Source organism: Pimephales promelas, chromosome 17, assembly GCF_988280905.1.
Source record: "Pimephales promelas chromosome 17, fPimPro1.hap1.1, whole genome shotgun sequence".
Classification (NCBI taxonomy): Eukaryota; Metazoa; Chordata; class Actinopteri; order Cypriniformes; family Leuciscidae; genus Pimephales; species Pimephales promelas.
Window position 1 is genome coordinate 1,893,928 of NC_142785.1, and position 18,576 is coordinate 1,912,503.

At 35.5% G+C, this 18,576-nt stretch overlaps 1 protein-coding gene across 4 annotated transcripts in view; it reads left to right on the forward strand.

The window, feature by feature from the left end:
• usp22 (ubiquitin specific peptidase 22) overlaps positions 1-18,576 on the forward strand; it is a 50,836-nt gene that overhangs the window by 6,543 nt on the left and 25,717 nt on the right. For 2 of the 4 annotated variants that reach the window (XM_039674327.2, XM_039674328.2), the window contains exons 2-3: positions 2,682-2,735; positions 13,035-13,167. In XM_039674327.2, the coding sequence (XP_039530261.1) occupies positions 2,682-2,735; positions 13,035-13,167 (187 nt within the window). The remainder of the gene's footprint in view (positions 1-2,681; positions 2,736-13,034; positions 13,168-18,576) is intronic. The other 2 variants (XM_039674329.2, XM_039674330.2) reach the window with 1 other exon arrangement.

Here is an 18,576-nt window from a genome sequence, read left to right on the forward strand (position 1 = left end):
TGTTCATTTATTTATTGTATGTGCTTGTATTCACCTAGCTTAGCTTCACATCTCTGGCCTAGTTAATGCCTGCTATCTGCCTTTTTGATCTAATCACTCAGATGACATGCATAACACATCAATCGTGTGTGTGTGTGTGTTCGTTTATGTATGTATGTGTATGCATATATTAGGGCTGTCAAGCAATTACATTTGTTTATCTTATTAATCCTACTTTAAATTTGAGGAAATGACCCCCAAAATATGATATAAAATCATTATTTTTTTGAAGGAGATAACCATCAATACACTTTACAAAAAGTAGCTTTAGAAAAAAAAAAATTTGAATATAAACTTTAAGGCTTCAACAGAGTAAATATTGACAGGATTTGCATTTTTGGGTGAACCACACCTGCTATTAGGTTTTTAATTAATATAGAACAATGTTTTGTTTTTTTAATGAAATGTACTCTAAATAAGAATCTTGATTAAATTCGATTTGTTGACGAACTGCTGATTCATTCAGGAATACAGTAAATTGCTCCTTATGAATGGACCATTTATTCATTGGTTCTTCTGGGTTCCAATTTTGACCATACTTTAGTAGGGTATGTGTGTACACATTTGTTATTCGCATCAGTAATTTATATTTTCTTATTCTCAAATGGTTACTTTAATTAGTCCTCCAGTAGTTTTTGATATGACATAAAAATTTGTACGGAGAGAGAACCATGAAATTGTACCAGTGTTCGTACACCAGTACTACTGAAATATATAAACACTCACCTAAAGGATTATTAGGAACACCATACTAATACTAATACTGTGTTTGACCCCCTTTCGCCTTCAGAACTGCCTTAATTCTACGTGGCATTGATTCAACAAGGTGCTGAAAGCGTTCTTTAGAAATGTTGGCCCATATTGATAGGATAGCATCTTGCAGTTGATGGAGATTTGTGGGATGAAGCTCCCGTTCCACCACATCCCAAAGATGATCTATTGGGTTGAGATCTGGTGACTGTGGCGGCCATTTTACTACAGTCAACTCATTGGCATGTTCAAGAAACCAATTTGAGATGATTCGAGCTGCTGGAAGTAACCATCAGAGGATGGGGACATGGTGGCCATAAAGGGATGGACATAGTCAGAAACAATGCTCAGGTAGGCCGTGGCATTTAAACGATGCCCAATTGGCACTAAGGGGCCTAAAGTGTGCCAAGAAAACATCCCGCACACCATTACACCACCACCACCAGCCTGCACAGTGGGAACAAGGCATGATGATCCATGTTTTCATTCTGTTTACGCCAAATTCTGACTCTACCATCTGAAATCGAGACTCATCAGACCAGGCGACATTTTTCCAGTCTTTTTGGTGAGCTCTTGCAAATTGTCGCCTCTTTGTCCTATTTGTAGTGGAGATGAGTGGTACCCGGTGGGGTCTTCTGCTGTTGTAGTCCATCCGCCTCAAGGTTGTGTGTGTTGTGTCTTCGCTGCATACCTCGGTTGTAACGAGTGGTTATTTCAGTCAAAGTTGCTCTTCTATCAGCTTGAATCAGTCGGCCCATTCTCCTCTGACCTCTCGCATCAACAAGGCATTTTGGCCCACAGGACTGCCGCATACTGGATGTTTTTCCCTTTTCACTCCATTCTTTGTAAACCCTAGAAATGGTTGTGTGTGAAAATCCCAGTAACTGAGCAGATTGGGAAACACTCAGACCGGCCACGCTCAAAATCGCTTAAATCACCTTTCTTTCCCATTCTGACATTCAGTTTGGAGTTCAGGAGATTGTCTTGACCAGGACCACACCCCTAAATGCATTGAAGCAACTTCCATGTGATTGCATTAATGAGAAATTTAACTGGTGTTCCTAATAATACTTTAGGTGAGTGTGTGTGTGTGTGTGTGTATATATAACCGCTTCATATATTTATATGTAATGCATACATATTACCTCCCTGGTAAAACATGATCTCAGGGTCACGGACACTAAAATAAGATTCGTTAATACCAGCTGTTCATTGGGCCCCTGGAAAAAAAACATGACACAAAGTACACAACCCATTAAGATGACTTGGGCTAATTAAGTTTTCCTAATGAACATTTAATTCATATTGTGTTTGTCGACGTTCACAAACGCATCAATATAAGAGTGGTCTGAGAGGGTGAGAATTATGTTTTTATGTTATGTCACAACCATCATCCATACAAAGTTCATCTTAGCCATTGCACTGATTAACACACGCCTTCACTGAAGCTTGTCCAATTATTGGCATAGTCTTCATTTACCATTAAAACTATTTTTATAGGGCGGCTGTTCCACATCTATCCTGTATGTGGAGTTATATGGGCTTCCAGCTCACCATCAATAATTAATTGGACCATGGGGTGTTTGTCATATTGATACAAGCTTCCCGTGTTTAATATATACGGTCCCACAGCATCTGCATGTCTCTCCCGAGCCTCAACGGGAATATTTACGGATAAGGTGCAAGTCTAAAGCGCTCTACATCAGGCCACAGGAGGATGCTTTAAATCAGAAAAGGAGCAATGCGACTCGAGGAGGGAAATACAGATAGTTTTACTGGCTCATAATTCATAGCCTCACAAATGCTTAAACACCGCTTTTGTGTCTTGAATACAAATCAAGAACGTTTGATCATTTTTATCTCAAGATATTGTTTTGTTCTCTGGGTTTTAGTGTGTGGTGGAGGAGGGCGGCTTCGTTCCAGATGCATTGAAGATTACATTCAAGGTACCACAAACTGCAGAACTTTTGTTGGACTTATAAGTGAAGAGTAGAGACTACAAACAATTACATTTTCAGTAGTGTGTGTGACCGTAGCCTGCATGCAACTTTGTAGTCAAATAATCAGACACAGTCTCCTAAACATTTATTTGGTTTGGTCATTTGGGCAGTTCATGTAATTGAACTGGTTTACAAACAAATTTAGCACCAAAAATATTCATATATACATCATATGCACATTTGACATTAACTTGTGGTTACCCAAAGTTACAAGCCACTCACTTCACTGGTCACAATTTTTGGCATCGATACCATGGAGAAAATGTAGATATTTTTAATATTATCTCATAATTTGGCAGCCGATATATATTAGGCTACTGTCACTTTAAGGCCTGACGCATGGTCCTAATATACTGTTTTTTAAAGCAAATATACCTCTCTTTTAGCCTGACGTCATCATACTCAGATTTTACTCAGATTGTGAGTCTGAAACTGCTCCATTGGGTTGTGAAATGCGCCGTCTTTTAACCAAACCTGGAAAGAAAATGAAGAACACGCTTTCTACAGTGTTTTAGTGAGCTTGTTTATATTAATCCATTTGAGATTTCTGCTAAAAGGGGAATATAGGCTATAGGTGCACATTACTAACACACTCTTTAAATTACAAAAAAATATTGCACCATCGACTTTGAAGGGGAACTTTATTTCAACTTAATAAAATGTTTAGTAATCATTTGGATGCTTAAAAAAACCTGTTCAGGTGAGAATGGTGGCTTTCCCCAGCGTTCCCAGGCGGAAAACCAAGCTCGAGGGCTAACGTAAGTTGGAAATAGGAAGTCTCGTGAGAATCGCGAACGAGCAAGAAACACAAACTGCTTTACGGCAATGGGCTTTATGCCCAGCTGCGCTACTTCCTGAACTTCCTGAGCTCCTGGACACGCCCCTACTTGATGACGCACTGCAGCCGCTGAGCTCCTGGACACGCCCCTACTTGATGACCCACTGGAGCCACTGAGCTCCTGGACACGCCCCTACTTGATGACCCACTGGAGCCACTGAGCTCCTGGACACGCCCCTACTTGATGACGCACTGCAGCCACTGAGCTCCTGGACACGCCCCTACTTGATGACCCACTGGAGCCACTGAGCTCCTGGACACGCCCCTACTTGATGACCCACTGGAGCCGCTGAGCTCCTGGACACGCCCCTACTTGATGACCCACTGGAGCCGCTGAGCTCCTGGACACGCCCCTACTTGATGACCCACTGGAGCCACTGAGCTCCTGGACACGCCCCTACTTGATGACCCACTGGAGCCACTGAGCTCCTGGACACGCCCCTACTTGATGACGCACTGCAGCCACTGAGCTCCTGGACACGCCCCTACTTGATGACCCACTGGAGCCGCTGAGCTCCTGGACACGCCCCTACTTGATGACGCACTGCAGCCACTGAGCTCCTGGACACGCCCCTACTTGATGACCCACTGGAGCCGCTGAGCTCCTGGACACGCCCCTACTTGATGACCCACTGGAGCCGCTGAGCTCCTGGACACGCCCCTACTTGATGATGCACTGGAGCCACTGAGGCTGGCCCCTCCCCTAACAATAGATCACATTCACATCAGTTCGCCTCTCAATCGCGAGTCGATATTGTAATTACTAACTACAGCCTGCAGTTTGCTAGCTAGCTATGCCTTCGACATGGTAATGCGTACTACCTGGATGCGATCGCGTACAAAAAAGGTCGGTGTTCTAATTAAAAATCCTGAAAAACTATCAGATCAAGAAGAGGTCGATTTAATATTGTGCTTCTGTAGTGATCATTTTACATCATAGTATCATATGATGGTTTTATAAACATTCGTCGGAGACAACTGGGATTCATTGAAGATCCGCCGTTACTGTGAATGGGGCCGAAGCGACTATCTCCCGCCTCGGTTTTCATCCTCCCGTCCTGAAAGCAGTATCCCCTAGTATCACCGTCGGCAACTTTCCCGCGAATGGGCGTGGGTTCAGCGCCGCCAGCTGACATGCCCCCACAGTGGACACACCCCCAGTGTTTGAGAGCAGAGAATGTTGCTCTTTTTTTTTTTTAATTTTCATAACTTATTTTATGTGCTTGCCGTCTTTTCTTGCTGCTAGTGAGTGTTTTTACTTCAGTGTTGTGAAATATACGCTCCACAGCTGTAGGGGGAGCTATATGAGAAAACATGCGATAACAAAAGTGAAACTCACTGACAAAATGGCTCTGTCTTCTGCGATCGAACCTTCTCGGAGATGAATTGTAATAAATCTAAACATGAATCTCTTGACTATATAAGCGATTGTGGTTTACGACTATATTAGTTTGATTTGTGGTTTACGACTATGTTAGTTTGATTTGCGTTTATAGGTGAAAGTGTAATAATTCTAATGAAATGTAAAAATACATTTTCAATTGATTTATAATTTTGAGCAAAATAATCAGAATTATCAATTTAACCATTATGCAGCATGAAAAAAAGTGACTAAAACTAGACTAAAATGTTAGTTGACTAAACGAAAACAGGATAAGGTTGACAGAATATGATAACTAGGTATGCGCAAAATATCGGCCATGATATCGGTATCGGCCGATATATGTTATTCATTTTTAATGTTATCATTATCGGCCCGATAAGAAAATTTTGCTGATAAATAATGCATTTCCTTAATGGTTTTGAATTGCTAGAAATATGATTGGAATCACTTCAAAAAGAAAGTGCAATAGTTATGTGCAGCTCAAATCTGTCATATCGGCTGCATAAAATTATGAGAACATCATTATAATTCATTATGTGCTTCGAACTATGATGAGACTTTTGTTTTTGTAATCAAGATCTCAAATATTATAAAAAAAAAGGATTTATCGGCCAATATATCGGTTATCGGGTTTCAAATATAAAGAATTATCGGTTATCGGTATCGGACAATTTTCATATCGGTGAAAATAATTAATAATAATTAATAATTAAAAATTAGCGATTGTGGTTTCAATTAACACCATATTAGACAGGTGGTCATTATGTTTTGTCTCATCATGTTACTTGAATTTCTTTAAAGAAACAACAGTTTCACTATTTCTCTGCTACAGGTCTTAACGAGTCTTTTAATTGCAGAGAAGGGATAGACTCCGGGATTAAATGCAATAACGTTTCACACAGCGAGCGTCCTTCCCATTCAGAAGTAGTCCTTCAGCAGAATGGGACTCTGGGTAATTGACGAGGCCTCTCCACTAATTGCGTTGTGGTGTTGCCTTCAGCTTTTAGCATCAGTCTTGCGCTCCCTTTGCGTTCGCTCACATGCTCGCGGTTTCTCTCAGCTGGTCTCGTATATTTCGCCTCGAGCAGGCTTATCACAGTCGAGGCGTTCTCGTGCCTCATCTGCATGCGTTTGAACTGTCATCCATCCTTTATCATCAGCGCCTTCCCTCTCGGTCTCTTTTCTTTTTTGTTTCTCCTCTTTCATGTCTCTTGCCTCCCTTGATTCTCCTCATCACCCACACGCCTCCTACTACACTTGTGATCTTGGAAGCACGGCAGCCACGCAGTGATTGGATGTTCGGTTGCCGCAGAAACTGCGAGAGCCGATGTGATTGGCGGTTCGAAAGCTGGTTATATAGACCCTGTCGTTATTGATCCTTATGAATGGTTTATTTTCATAGACAAAAAAAAAAAAAAAGTGTGCATATATATATATATATATATATATATATATATATATATTAAATTATCTTCTATTTCTTTGAAAAAATTATTTATATTTATTTTTAAGTTTGTTAATAAATTTTAATTTATTTAATTAAAAAATAAAATGAAAAATATTTACTAGGTTTATATATTTATAATAAAAATAAACAAAATTAAAAACAAATATAAATAAATAATAAAATATTTAAACTAAATTAAAAATAAAATGTAAAATATTTAATTAGGTTTGTATTTATTTTAAATATTTTATTTTTTTATTTGAATTTATTTAATTCTAAATGTATAAACCTAATAAATATTTTACATGGTTTATTTCAAATGGTTGGTAAATAAAGACTTTATTTGGAATAACAGAATACATTTAAAATATAATTAGATTTTTTATGTTAATATTTCAGATGGCACTACCATAACATCTAAGCCCAATCAATTATTAAAATATTCTAAAAAACTTTTGTCAAATATTGAAGCTAATCACCATATTTGATACTTTTTGCATAATATAGGCACATTTTTGAAAGAATTTCAGCACACGTTATATTACTGTGTAAAAAACACCTACATTTTTTTTCACTTGGACTGCATTTTCAATATAGGGATGCACCAAACTTTGCTTCTTCAAAATTTTTGAAGTATCCCAATTCACAAAATGCGTGAACTGCATAAGTTTTGACCTCAAACAAAGTATTTAACAACAGGCAGAGTTTAATTTTACATAAACTATCCAAAACTGGAGTGATTTGTTACAGTCCGGGTCAGAGAAGTGTGCACACACACACACGCCCTTCTCTCGGGTCTGAGGTCATCCGGCCCACAGAGAACTTGTTCTCCTTACCTATTCATATGGATTTCGTTTTTGGTTTAATTTGATTCTGATTCATCTGAAGAAGCGGTACATGTGAGTCATTTGTTTGGGAATCGCAGTACCACACTATTGCATTTAATCATTTAATAGACGCTTTTATCCAAAGCGACTTGAAGAGAAGAGAGCATATTATTTAATACTTAAAGAAATAGTAATACTTATAATAATTTATTATATTAATATTAATCTTAATTGTGATGACATTTATTTAGCGAGACAGACTGAAAATAGGCATAGAATAAGAGTTTAGAGCTGGATTGTTTAAATAAAGATCGTGATTGACACAATTTTTATCATTTTCTTTTTTTAATTCATTTTTTTCTCTTTTTATATATCTTATTTATTTATTCTAAATAATTTAAATGTAATTGATTTTATTTAGATTTATTCCTCAATTTTTACACATTTTATTTTTTAAATCTTCCCTTCCTATTTTTTATTTTTGCCTTTTATTTTTTATTTTTTTTTTTGCATTTAATAATTTAGCAGACACTTATCCAAAGCGACTTACAAATGAAGAGAAGATAGCTTATCATTAATATTTAAATTCTTATTAAAAGTATATATTATTATGATGTTTATTTAGCGAGACTGAAAATAGGCATAGAATTTTGCTGGTTTGTTTAAATGAAGATCGTGATTAACAACCAATTTTTATATAATTTTCTTTAATTCCTTTTATGTTATATATATATATATATATAAAATCAATGAGATAAATAAATAAAAAGGAAGAAAAAAAATTATAATACGATGAATAAATAGAATATATAAATGTATATATTCTATTTATTCATCGTATTATAATTTTTTTTCTTATATATATATATATATTCTATTTATTCATCGTATTATAATTTTTTTGCTTCCTTTTTATTTTTATTTATCTCATTCTATTTGGGATTTTATTTTTTAAAGTACTTTTTTTTTTATAAATAATTAATTTGAATAATTGATTTTATTTTGAATTATTCCTCCATTTATTTTTTATGCATCCCTCTTATTTGATTTAATATGCCTTTTTTTAATCTCTCCTTTTCTATTTTTTTATTTTGTGTATTTATTTTCTTCGCAAGTGACGGCAAGCAATTGTTTGGTGCTTCGTCGCCGTGCCATTTAGGGGTTTTATTTCACAAATGTGTGCCAGCAAAGCTGCAAAAATAGGCCGAAGCTGATCTTTCAAAAGCTTGTTCTTCAGCCTCCATCCACATCTCAGAGGAGGTCCGGATCAATGCGTGATCTAATTCATCAGTGCAACAGGAGGACAGAGAGAGGGAAGTGTGGATGTAAAGGAGAAGTGCCGCCTGGCCGGTAGGCGTGATCAGGATGTGTGGAGGAGAATCAGAGATGTTCAGAGTTAAACTACAGTTCAGATCACTGCAGGCAAATATTTTTAGATTGTGAGGCAGTTTTTTTTTAACGATGTGCCCTTTTCACTTACATCATAGTTGTGGAAACATCTAGAATGGTGAATGACTACAATAAATATAAAATTTACATTTCCATTTGACCAAATAGCAAAAATAAATAGTGTTATTGTTTATATGACTTTCTAAAAAAATCAGGAGATTGCATTACGTTGGTCTGAAAAGAGAAACAGGAAAAAAATAACAGAAATTCATTTTCTGTAATTTAATTTTCTGTAATTTAAAGCCAAGGTAATTTAACAAAGTACTCATTGTACATCATTATAGGGATGCACTGATAGGATTTTATATATATATATATATATATATATAAAATCCTATCAGTGCATCCCTATAATGATGTGTGTGTGTGTGTGTGTATATATATATATATATATATATATATATATATATATATATATATATATTACATTTTTTTTTTTTTCCATTTTTAATTTTGTTATATTTTCAAATATATTATAAAATATATTTTCTAAATAAATATATTATTTTATATTTTTATAATATAATTTAAAATATAAAAATATTTATTTTATAAATTTTATATATATATATATATATATATAATTGTATATTTTTATATTTAAATTTGTGTTTATATATATATATATATATTTTTTTTTTATTCTTTTTATATTTTAATTTTTTTTTATGCCAATACTGATTTTAACAAACAACTATTAGTTGACACCGATATTTGTCACTTGCTCACTCAATTTTATATTTAAAATATGTTTTAAAGTTCAAAACCAAATAATTTTCGTTGAACATGGATTGTAGCCATTTAACGTTCAACAGGCCAACATAATAAGAGAGGCACAAAATAAGATTAAATACAAATAAGACAACCTTCAAAGGGTTAATCTTCATATCAAATATTTCTTATTAACAACATTATCTCAGTTGACTTATTACAGAACATGACATATTTCCTATGTAGTGCCTTCACGTCTGTTATATCTGCCTTTTTTATAGCCGATATGCCAATAGTTTTAAATTGATCAAAAACCGGCTGATGCATAAACCGGCTGCAGTCGATACTTTGTTTAAAAATTAAAAATTCATGTACTTGGCTAGAATTATTGTGAAAATTCATCCAGAAATGAACATTGTGTCGTCATTTGGTGTCTACTCTAAAAATAGTTTGTGAAACTGCATGCATTATGCATTGCTAAATGTTTCCGATGGTTTAATTCCGAAGTTTAATAACATTGCTGCATAAAAAATAAAGAAGTTTGTGGCATTTGTCAACAGAAATGGAAGGTCATGTCAAGAACATTGTATTGCATGTTCTGTATTATTATTCCAGACAATGATGCATACTCTGCTCATCACAGTCAGGTTGTGTTGCAGAGTCCGGGTGTGGCAAAGCTTTGGAGACGTTTGCTCATGAAATGATCCTCTCTCATATCATGACGTGATCATCATCATTTGAATCTCATATTACTGTAATACTTAATGATATTAGGCCTCACTGCAGCTATAATAGCCCTGTCGTGCTCTGGTGATCGCATAAAGATGTTTGTTGCGCTGCTGTGCATCTTTAACACCGTATCATATGTTTGCCAAGTTCACCTTACCGCAGGCCTTTCTCCCTCGACGTCTCCGATCAGATTACTCTGATGAAACACGGACAAAACAAGGCCTTTCCCTTCTCGCTCTCTCTCCCGAAACATCCACAGGGCCGCTTTCTTTCAACTCGAATGAGAACGCTGCTTGGCTTAATAATGACGTTAGCGTGATGTAACATCCTCATTTTTATGTCTCTCTCTTGCTGCCATCCGACTCACTAGACTTCAGGCCATTGTGGTTGTAGCACAGTCGCTTTTCATTAAAGCCGTTGTAATGAAAAAGAAACATGCAGAAGTGCTCCAGTTCTGTGTTCTCGTCTCACCTGCGGTCGGATGGTTATTCTCCGTCGTCGTCGCCGGGGAATAACGAAAGGGCGAGATGTGAAGCTGAAAATGGGGTCTCTATAAAAATAGGTAAAAGCTGAGCGGATGTTAAACTGGAGATGTTTAGTGATCTAAAACCAACACTACTGTTCTAAATCGGAGATCAGGGGCCGGTTTCACAAAGATGGACTTTGACTACGGCTTAGATATAGTAGACATCTAACCATGATTATCTTAAAGGGGACATATCATGCAAAATCCACTTTTTTAGCCCTTAAATGCATTTTGTTGTATATTTGGAGTGTTTATAAGTACAGAAAACAAGAAATTATTCTCTTCAGGTGCTTCGTTTATGTATTTATATTCTATATTTTTCAACCTGTTCAGATTTTTCTGAAATATAATTCTATATTTTTGCGTTTTTAAGCCCCCAAAAGGCCGTCGCCGTGTAAACAAAAGGCACATCCGATAAAATATTTTTTACGCTTTGACCCGCGAGCGTTCTTGTGTAAACGGGGCCTCAAAGACACTAAAATGGCGATGAATATATACGGTGGACAGTCGCGATGTTTTCTTTCGGCTGTTTGTAGTGTAACTGATTGTTACTGCTGGTTGCCACGGTAACAGAGTCTTAGCCCTAAGTTAGCCTGGGAAAACGGTCTAATTTGTTTGGTCTAAATTAAGTTAGTCTTTATTTTTGTGAAACTGTCTAACTTGCATTCGACTAGTCTGAGCAAGTTTTAGACTTGTCTAACACTATAGACCGGTCTAAACTAGCTTTGTGAAACCGACCCCAGGGCATTGGGATAGTCAGCGAGTGCTAATTCGGAATGGGAACACATCATGTAGTCTTATTGTGGTTGACTAGTTTTTCTTTGCTTTTTCTGTTTAATGCATATTTCTTATGTTAATTGTTTTTTTATTCTCTCAACGCAGCTTATTGTTATTTGACTAATAATAGTGTGCCATTCATGTGTTTATCTCCCTTAAAAGTCCCAGGCATCATCAAAACTAGGGATGCAGTGATATGAAAATACTGATAATGCTTTATATTTAAAAGCCGATAACCGATATTTTGGCCGATAATTCTAAATCCAAATTTTTATATAGTTTTTTTAGTCTGATTATATGAACAAAAGTCTCACCATTAAAGCCATGTCCCAAGCACACAATTATGAACATTTTGGTCGATGCCGATAACTTTAAATTTGAAAGCCGATAACCGATATATTGGCCGATCAATCTAAATCCAAATTTTTATATAATTTTTGAGAGCCTGATTACAAGAACAAAAGTCTATTAAATCCCATGTCCCAAGCACACAATTAAAAACATTTTGGTTGATACCGATAACTTTACATTTGAAAGCCGATAACCGATATATTGGCCGATCAATCTAAATCCAAATTTTTATATAATTTTTGAGAGCCTGATTACAAGAACAAAAGTCTATTAAATCCCATCTCCCAAGCACACAATTATGAACATTTTGGTCGATACCGATAACTTTAAATTTGAAAGCTGATAACCGATATATTGGCCGATAAATATAAATCCAAATCAAATTTTTATATAATTTTTGAGAGCCTGATTACAAAAACAAAAGTCTCACCATTAAATCCCATCTTCCAAGCACGCAATTAGATAATGTTCTCTTTATAATGTTACGTAGCCAATATGACAGACTTAATCTGCATATGTTGCACTTTACTCTATTTTCTCTATTTTTGAAGTGATTACAATCATATTTCAAGCAATTCAAACCCATCATGTTGAACAGTGCGCAGCTGAATGAAAATAATAGATTATCAGCTTTCATATATATCGGCCAACTTCTCTTATGTGGCCGATAACAATAACCTTATAAATGAACATGTATCGCCTGATGCCGATATAAAGTGCATACCTGATCAAAACATAGTGTCTGCTCAGATCTGTCGATCACTTTCCAGCTCAACCAATAGTGAGAGATTGGGGGCGTGGCTACAGTAAGCAGGCGGAGCCAGAGGGTGACTGATGCGTTACATGGGAGACGTTGTTCAGCTTCGGGTACAGGACTACAAGACAAAATTCACTGCATTTAGACCTTCAGAGATTAAACTGATCATGAACACGTCAAAATGTAAATATTTTGTGTCTTAAATTCATTTTCTATGAAACACTGTTGGAGTGAAACACAGAACTTCAGATCCTCTGCTGTACAATTGGCCCCTTTTTATGCATTATCCATTTTTTTTGCAAGGACATTGATAGTTTTGTGCAATAAATTGCAAATTGTCCCTATAATGAATGACTGAACTGTTTTAAAAGGTGAACCCCTTCTACCTGTATATCTGCCTGAACCCCTATAATAAATGAACTAAACGTCTCTTTCTCTTTTCATCCTAGGCGAAGTCATGTATGTGTCACATGTGTGGAGCTCATTTAAATCGACTTCACTCCTGTCTCCATTGTGTGTTCTTCGGCTGTTTCAGCAAGAAACACATCCACGAGCACGCCAAAAACAAGAGACACAACCTAGGTAAGATGCACACGAGCGTAATTCACATTTCTAAGGTAAGACACGCAGAGAACAGAACACATGAGCACGACTCGTGCGCAGATCATGGCTAATAAACTCAGAACGACGAATAATGGACACACGGCCACAACGGGTCATTCACAGCTTTTGGGATGAGTATTTTTGGGGTTTATTCCCCCCGATGGTTCCGTTTTAATGGTTAAAATTAAATTTGTGTCACGTTTATTTAGTTAAAATCATGAATCATGACATTTCTACAATTTACCAATGATTTGATAAATGTTTTTATTTAAAAAATGTTTGTTATGGGCATATACAATCGTCAAGCCCACCCTCCCCCCAATTATTTAAACCTTTTTTTTTTTTTTTTACTGGATTCCGTTTTAATGAATAGAATTGTATTAATCAAGGAGCGTGTAATTATTTGAAATCATGGAATGTATGTAATTTAACATTAATTTATTTAATGTTTAACATTGAAACATATATTTTTTTTCTATTTGACTGGATTCTTTTTTTAATTATTTAATTATATAAATATAATATAAATAATATATAAGAAAATATAATAAAAACGTCTTAATATAATCACAATAATAATATTATTGTCTGTTTTAATTTTCCTGCATCTATGATTTACAGTTAAGTTTAAAACATGGAAGAAACATTGTAATACTCCTTATTAAAAGGTTTATTATAATTATGGTTATTACTTTGAGAAGTACAGTACATTATACTGTACAATAGTGGTATATTGGTAACCTTTTACACTGTACATTAGTTAACAATACTTCTACAGCATGTATTAACCGTAATGCTAATTTCAAAGGCTGTCAAACGATTAATCGCATCCAAAATAAAAGTTTGTGTATGCATAATATATGTGGGTGCACTGTGTATAATTATTTTATATATACATAGACACACATGCTTGTATATATTTAAGAAATATTTTCATGTACGGTAAATAGGTTTATATATAATTTATATGATATGTAAATATAAATATTTTATTTATATAAATAATATATATATATATATATATATATATATATATATATATATTTATAATATATAAATATATATAATAATTATATATAATAAATAATAATATTCTTTTACTAAATATACATGCGTGTGTGTATTAATCATTTGACAGCCCTACTAATTTCTACATTTACTAATGCACTTTTAAAATCCAAATTAGTTTGCGTTAACACTAGTTAATGCAATGTGAACTGCCATGAACCTGAACATTTATTTAAACTAACATTTAACAAGGGTTAATAAATGCTGTAAGAATATATTGCTCTGTTAATTCATGTTAGTTAATGCATTAACTAATTAGACCTTATTGTAAAGTGCTACAAATATATCTGTCATCATAATTTCATCAAGTTGAACTTTATTTTGATGGGATTGTGTTTATTTTCTGCTTTAATATTCACAGACATTAGTCTAGATTAAAATTTGATATTTTCATCTTTTTTTTAATGTATTCATCCAACGTTTGCCAAATTCAGTGTTTTAATTCCATTTCTGTGGAACAGTTTTTTACAGCACGCAAATGAATTAAATTAATAATTAATGAAATACTCCTCCATTCTTGCACAAAAATCTAATTTAATTTCTGCCCCAAAAGCCATAAAATTATTTGTCTGTTGTTTGTACTCTACAAGCAAGAGGCAGCAAGTGCACAGACGTGGCTGTGGATGTTCGGATGGGGTCTTGGAAATCTCCCAGGTCCTTAATGCATCGGTGGCATGTAATTATCCCCTCTGTTTTAATGAGGAGGGGCGCCACCCTCCAACAACAAACAAATAAGAGGCGCAAACAGACGGGAATTTGGGTAATTATAGTGTGTGAGGGGATAATAGTGCCTGACTCTGTGTGACTTGCAGTGTTTACTCCCAGCGAGGGCTTAGAGTTCATCAACCACCTATTTCAGAGGTTTGGGGTTTTTCCAAATCACCCTCGAGCTTCACACAATGAACTTAATTAATTTCTACCTAGAGATATGAAGCTGCCATCTTTTAGGATTTGCTCTTGTGTATTGAAAGAGGAAGAACCACCCATGATACGACAACCAACTACAGTCAAACCAAACATTATTCATTGGCTAAACAGTAGGACTGGGTAATAAATATCAATTACTCGATACTAATCGATTCTCATTTTTACGAAGCAATATCGATTCTTGAATCTCAAGAATCGATTAGTCATCCTGTTTCATTTGAATGAATGGAACATTGTATCGCGCAATAATCTTTGTCCTTTGTTATTATTGACATGAAACAAAGTCTCAATTTTAAAATTTCGTCCATTTTCTTTAGAAATTCAAAAACATAATTAACGTTTTGGCGCTGTGGCGTGAGATCGCTCTGGCGCAGCTCAAGAGAAGCAGAGAACCGGGTTAATAATACCAGTTAAAGCGCCAAATAAACATGAATGAGCATCTGAAAGTGTGTTAAAGATCGAGTACAACTTATCCAAATCCCTATCATGTCACATTGATTCGCTCGATCGGCGTTTCAACCGTGGAAAGACGTCAGTTAAACAGCTTGTAATCAATGTATCGTCATATTTACCTCAGAAAACCCACATAAACTCGTTAGTCAGCTAGAAAAAATAACTCTAGAGAGGAGCATTTTGCTAAATATATACACCATATTACATATGCATTATAATCTTAATGTTCTTCAATATTTAATGCATATTTGAATAAATCTGGCAAGTTTTTATGACAGCCACCATTTAGATGTTTATATTTCATATAATCTTCCTATTATAAAATAAATAAAAGTGTAATTTAATAATTTAAGTGTTTGTATAGCTACAAAACAGTTCATTATTACCTTCATATTAGGCTAATGAAGCCTATAGGCTACAACTAGACTCCCATAGTTTACAGCATTAGTTAAGTGATTTGATTTCCTTGAGAAAATTTGACATTTATTGTTACTGATATCCAAAATAATCAATATTGAATCAAATCGGAATCGAAATCGAATCGAATTGTGAAATTTGTGTCAATACACAGCCCTACTAAACAGCAAGCAATACATTAGTGAGTGTTGCTTTAGTGTCATTGATATACGGGGCCTAACGGTTAGAGAGTCGCGGGTTTGAGTCTCTGTACCGGCATGAAATCTCGGCAGAAAATGGGTATTCTGGGCGTGTTTGCAAATTCAGAGTATGGGACTCACTTCCACCTTTTTTTGCTTCAAAATATCTTTCCAAAACAACTTTCAGTGGGCAAAAACTCTAATACAATGCAACCTCACAGCCTCGCCTGTGTTAAATTCAAAATGGATGGCCTCTAAGTTCCTGACTTATTTTTCTGTTTTCTTTTTATTTTAGTGAGTTTTAGCCTCTCCCTATAGAGGATCACTATACCACTCTACAGATAAAGCGTTGTGGAAATTTATGTTCGCGTAAACATAAAATAAAAATCGTATCAATTCATAGGCAAGACAATTAGTTTGTAGGGAATTACAAATATACTCAAACGCACATAACTAAATCAATTCATAATGTGCATGTGAACGCCATCAGCGTTTATCACAGGTTTAGTTTAAAGTAGTTATTTAAAAAAAAAAAACTTTTGCTGATAATTTACTCACCCCCATGTCATCCAAGATGTCCATGTCTTTCTTTCTTCATTCGAAAAAAAATTAAGGTTTTTGATGAAAACATTCCAGGATTTTCTCCATATAATGGACTTCAATGGGGACCAAATGGTTCAAGGTCCAAAAGACAGTTTCAGTGCAAACTACAAACTGTTCAAAGGGCTTTAAACGACACCAGATGATGAATAAGGGTCTTATCAAGCGAAACGATCGCTCATTTAAAAAATAAATAAAAAAGTTTAAGTTTTATAAGCACAAATGCTTGCCTTGCTCTGTTCTGTGATGCGCGTTCGTAACTCTCCTGTTTCATCAAAATGATCGAATCTTTTTTTGAGTCATTTCGTTCGTTGGATTAATCAAATGACTCGAAAAAAGATTCGATCATTTTGATGAAACAGGAGAGTCACGAACGCTCATCACAGAACAGAGCGAGGCGAGCATTTGAGCTTATAAAACTTAAACTTTTTTATTTATTTTTTAAATGAGCGATCGTTTCGCTTGATAAGACCCTTATTCATCATCTGGAATCATTTAAAGCCCTTTGAACAGGTTGTAATTTGCACTGAAACTGTCTTTTGGACCTTGAACCATTTGGACCCCATTGAAGTCCATTATATGGAGAAAAATCCTGGAACGTTTTCATCAAATACCTTAATTTCTTTTCGACTGAAGAAAGAAAGACATGGACATCTTGGATGACATGGGGGCGAGTAAATTATCAGCAAAAGCTTTTTTAAAAGTGAACTACTCCTTTAAAGTCTGTGTAGAGAGAACGGTGTCGTCTTAGCGGACCCTAATTTAAAAACAAAAGATCATTTCAATGGAAGCGAATCAATCTTAACTAACTTAAGCTGGAAAATAACATTCAAGAACCAACCCAATCACGGTTACCTTAAATGACATGTTTATCTCTGTAAAGCTGCTTTGTTAAAGCGCTCTATAAATGAGGACGACTTGACTTGTGTGTTTTTGCCCACCGATCCGAGTCCCTCGCCGCCGGTTTGTTTTACCCCAGGTGAGGATTTATCATCCGCAGTATCATGTCACCAACGAGGCGAAACCGAGCGCTCGCTGTGTTTCCCAGGTGGCGTCGAGGCGTCGCTCAGTCTTTACACCCCGCGTTCCCCTCGGAGTTTGATTGAACATTTAATTAGGTTAGTCTCCGTACATGGGATATCTGTGAATGAGCGCGCCGTTCCCGAGGAGGGAAACTGTGATTATTCTCCAAAGACGAACGGGGAGTAATTAAGTCTGAATGAGCCACCGATTCTTTCTGTTGGTGCAATTTGATTTAAATTGTGTTTTGTTTTTTTGGGGCCTCTATTTGCCGTGGCTGTTTTGTCGGCTCACACTTTGTCAGGCTTGATCTCGGTGTTCTTTCCTCTTTTTTCCTGTGCTGGTTCCCATGGTTACCTGAAGGCCTGCTATGCTTTTGGTTTATTCATCTGATGTGTGTGTGTGTGTGTGTGTGTCATGCAACCCCACCTCATTCTCTTGTGCAACTTCTCTCTTTTGAAAAATACTGTTTAAAGCTATCATGCATGAGTCATTTTGACGGTTTAAAAAATACATTTTGTTTATTCTTTTCTGTGTCGTTTGTTCGGATTGTTGTGCTCATAAACGTAATGACAAAACTCTCTCTCACTTAACCCTTATGCTGCATTAGGGACATTTTTGGTCTTTTGCAGTTTAATTTCTTTGACCATTTTGTCTGTTTTAATGCAAATGGTATGAAATTTGGCAAAATTGTGACTTTTTGGATCCATGTAAAAAATGTGAT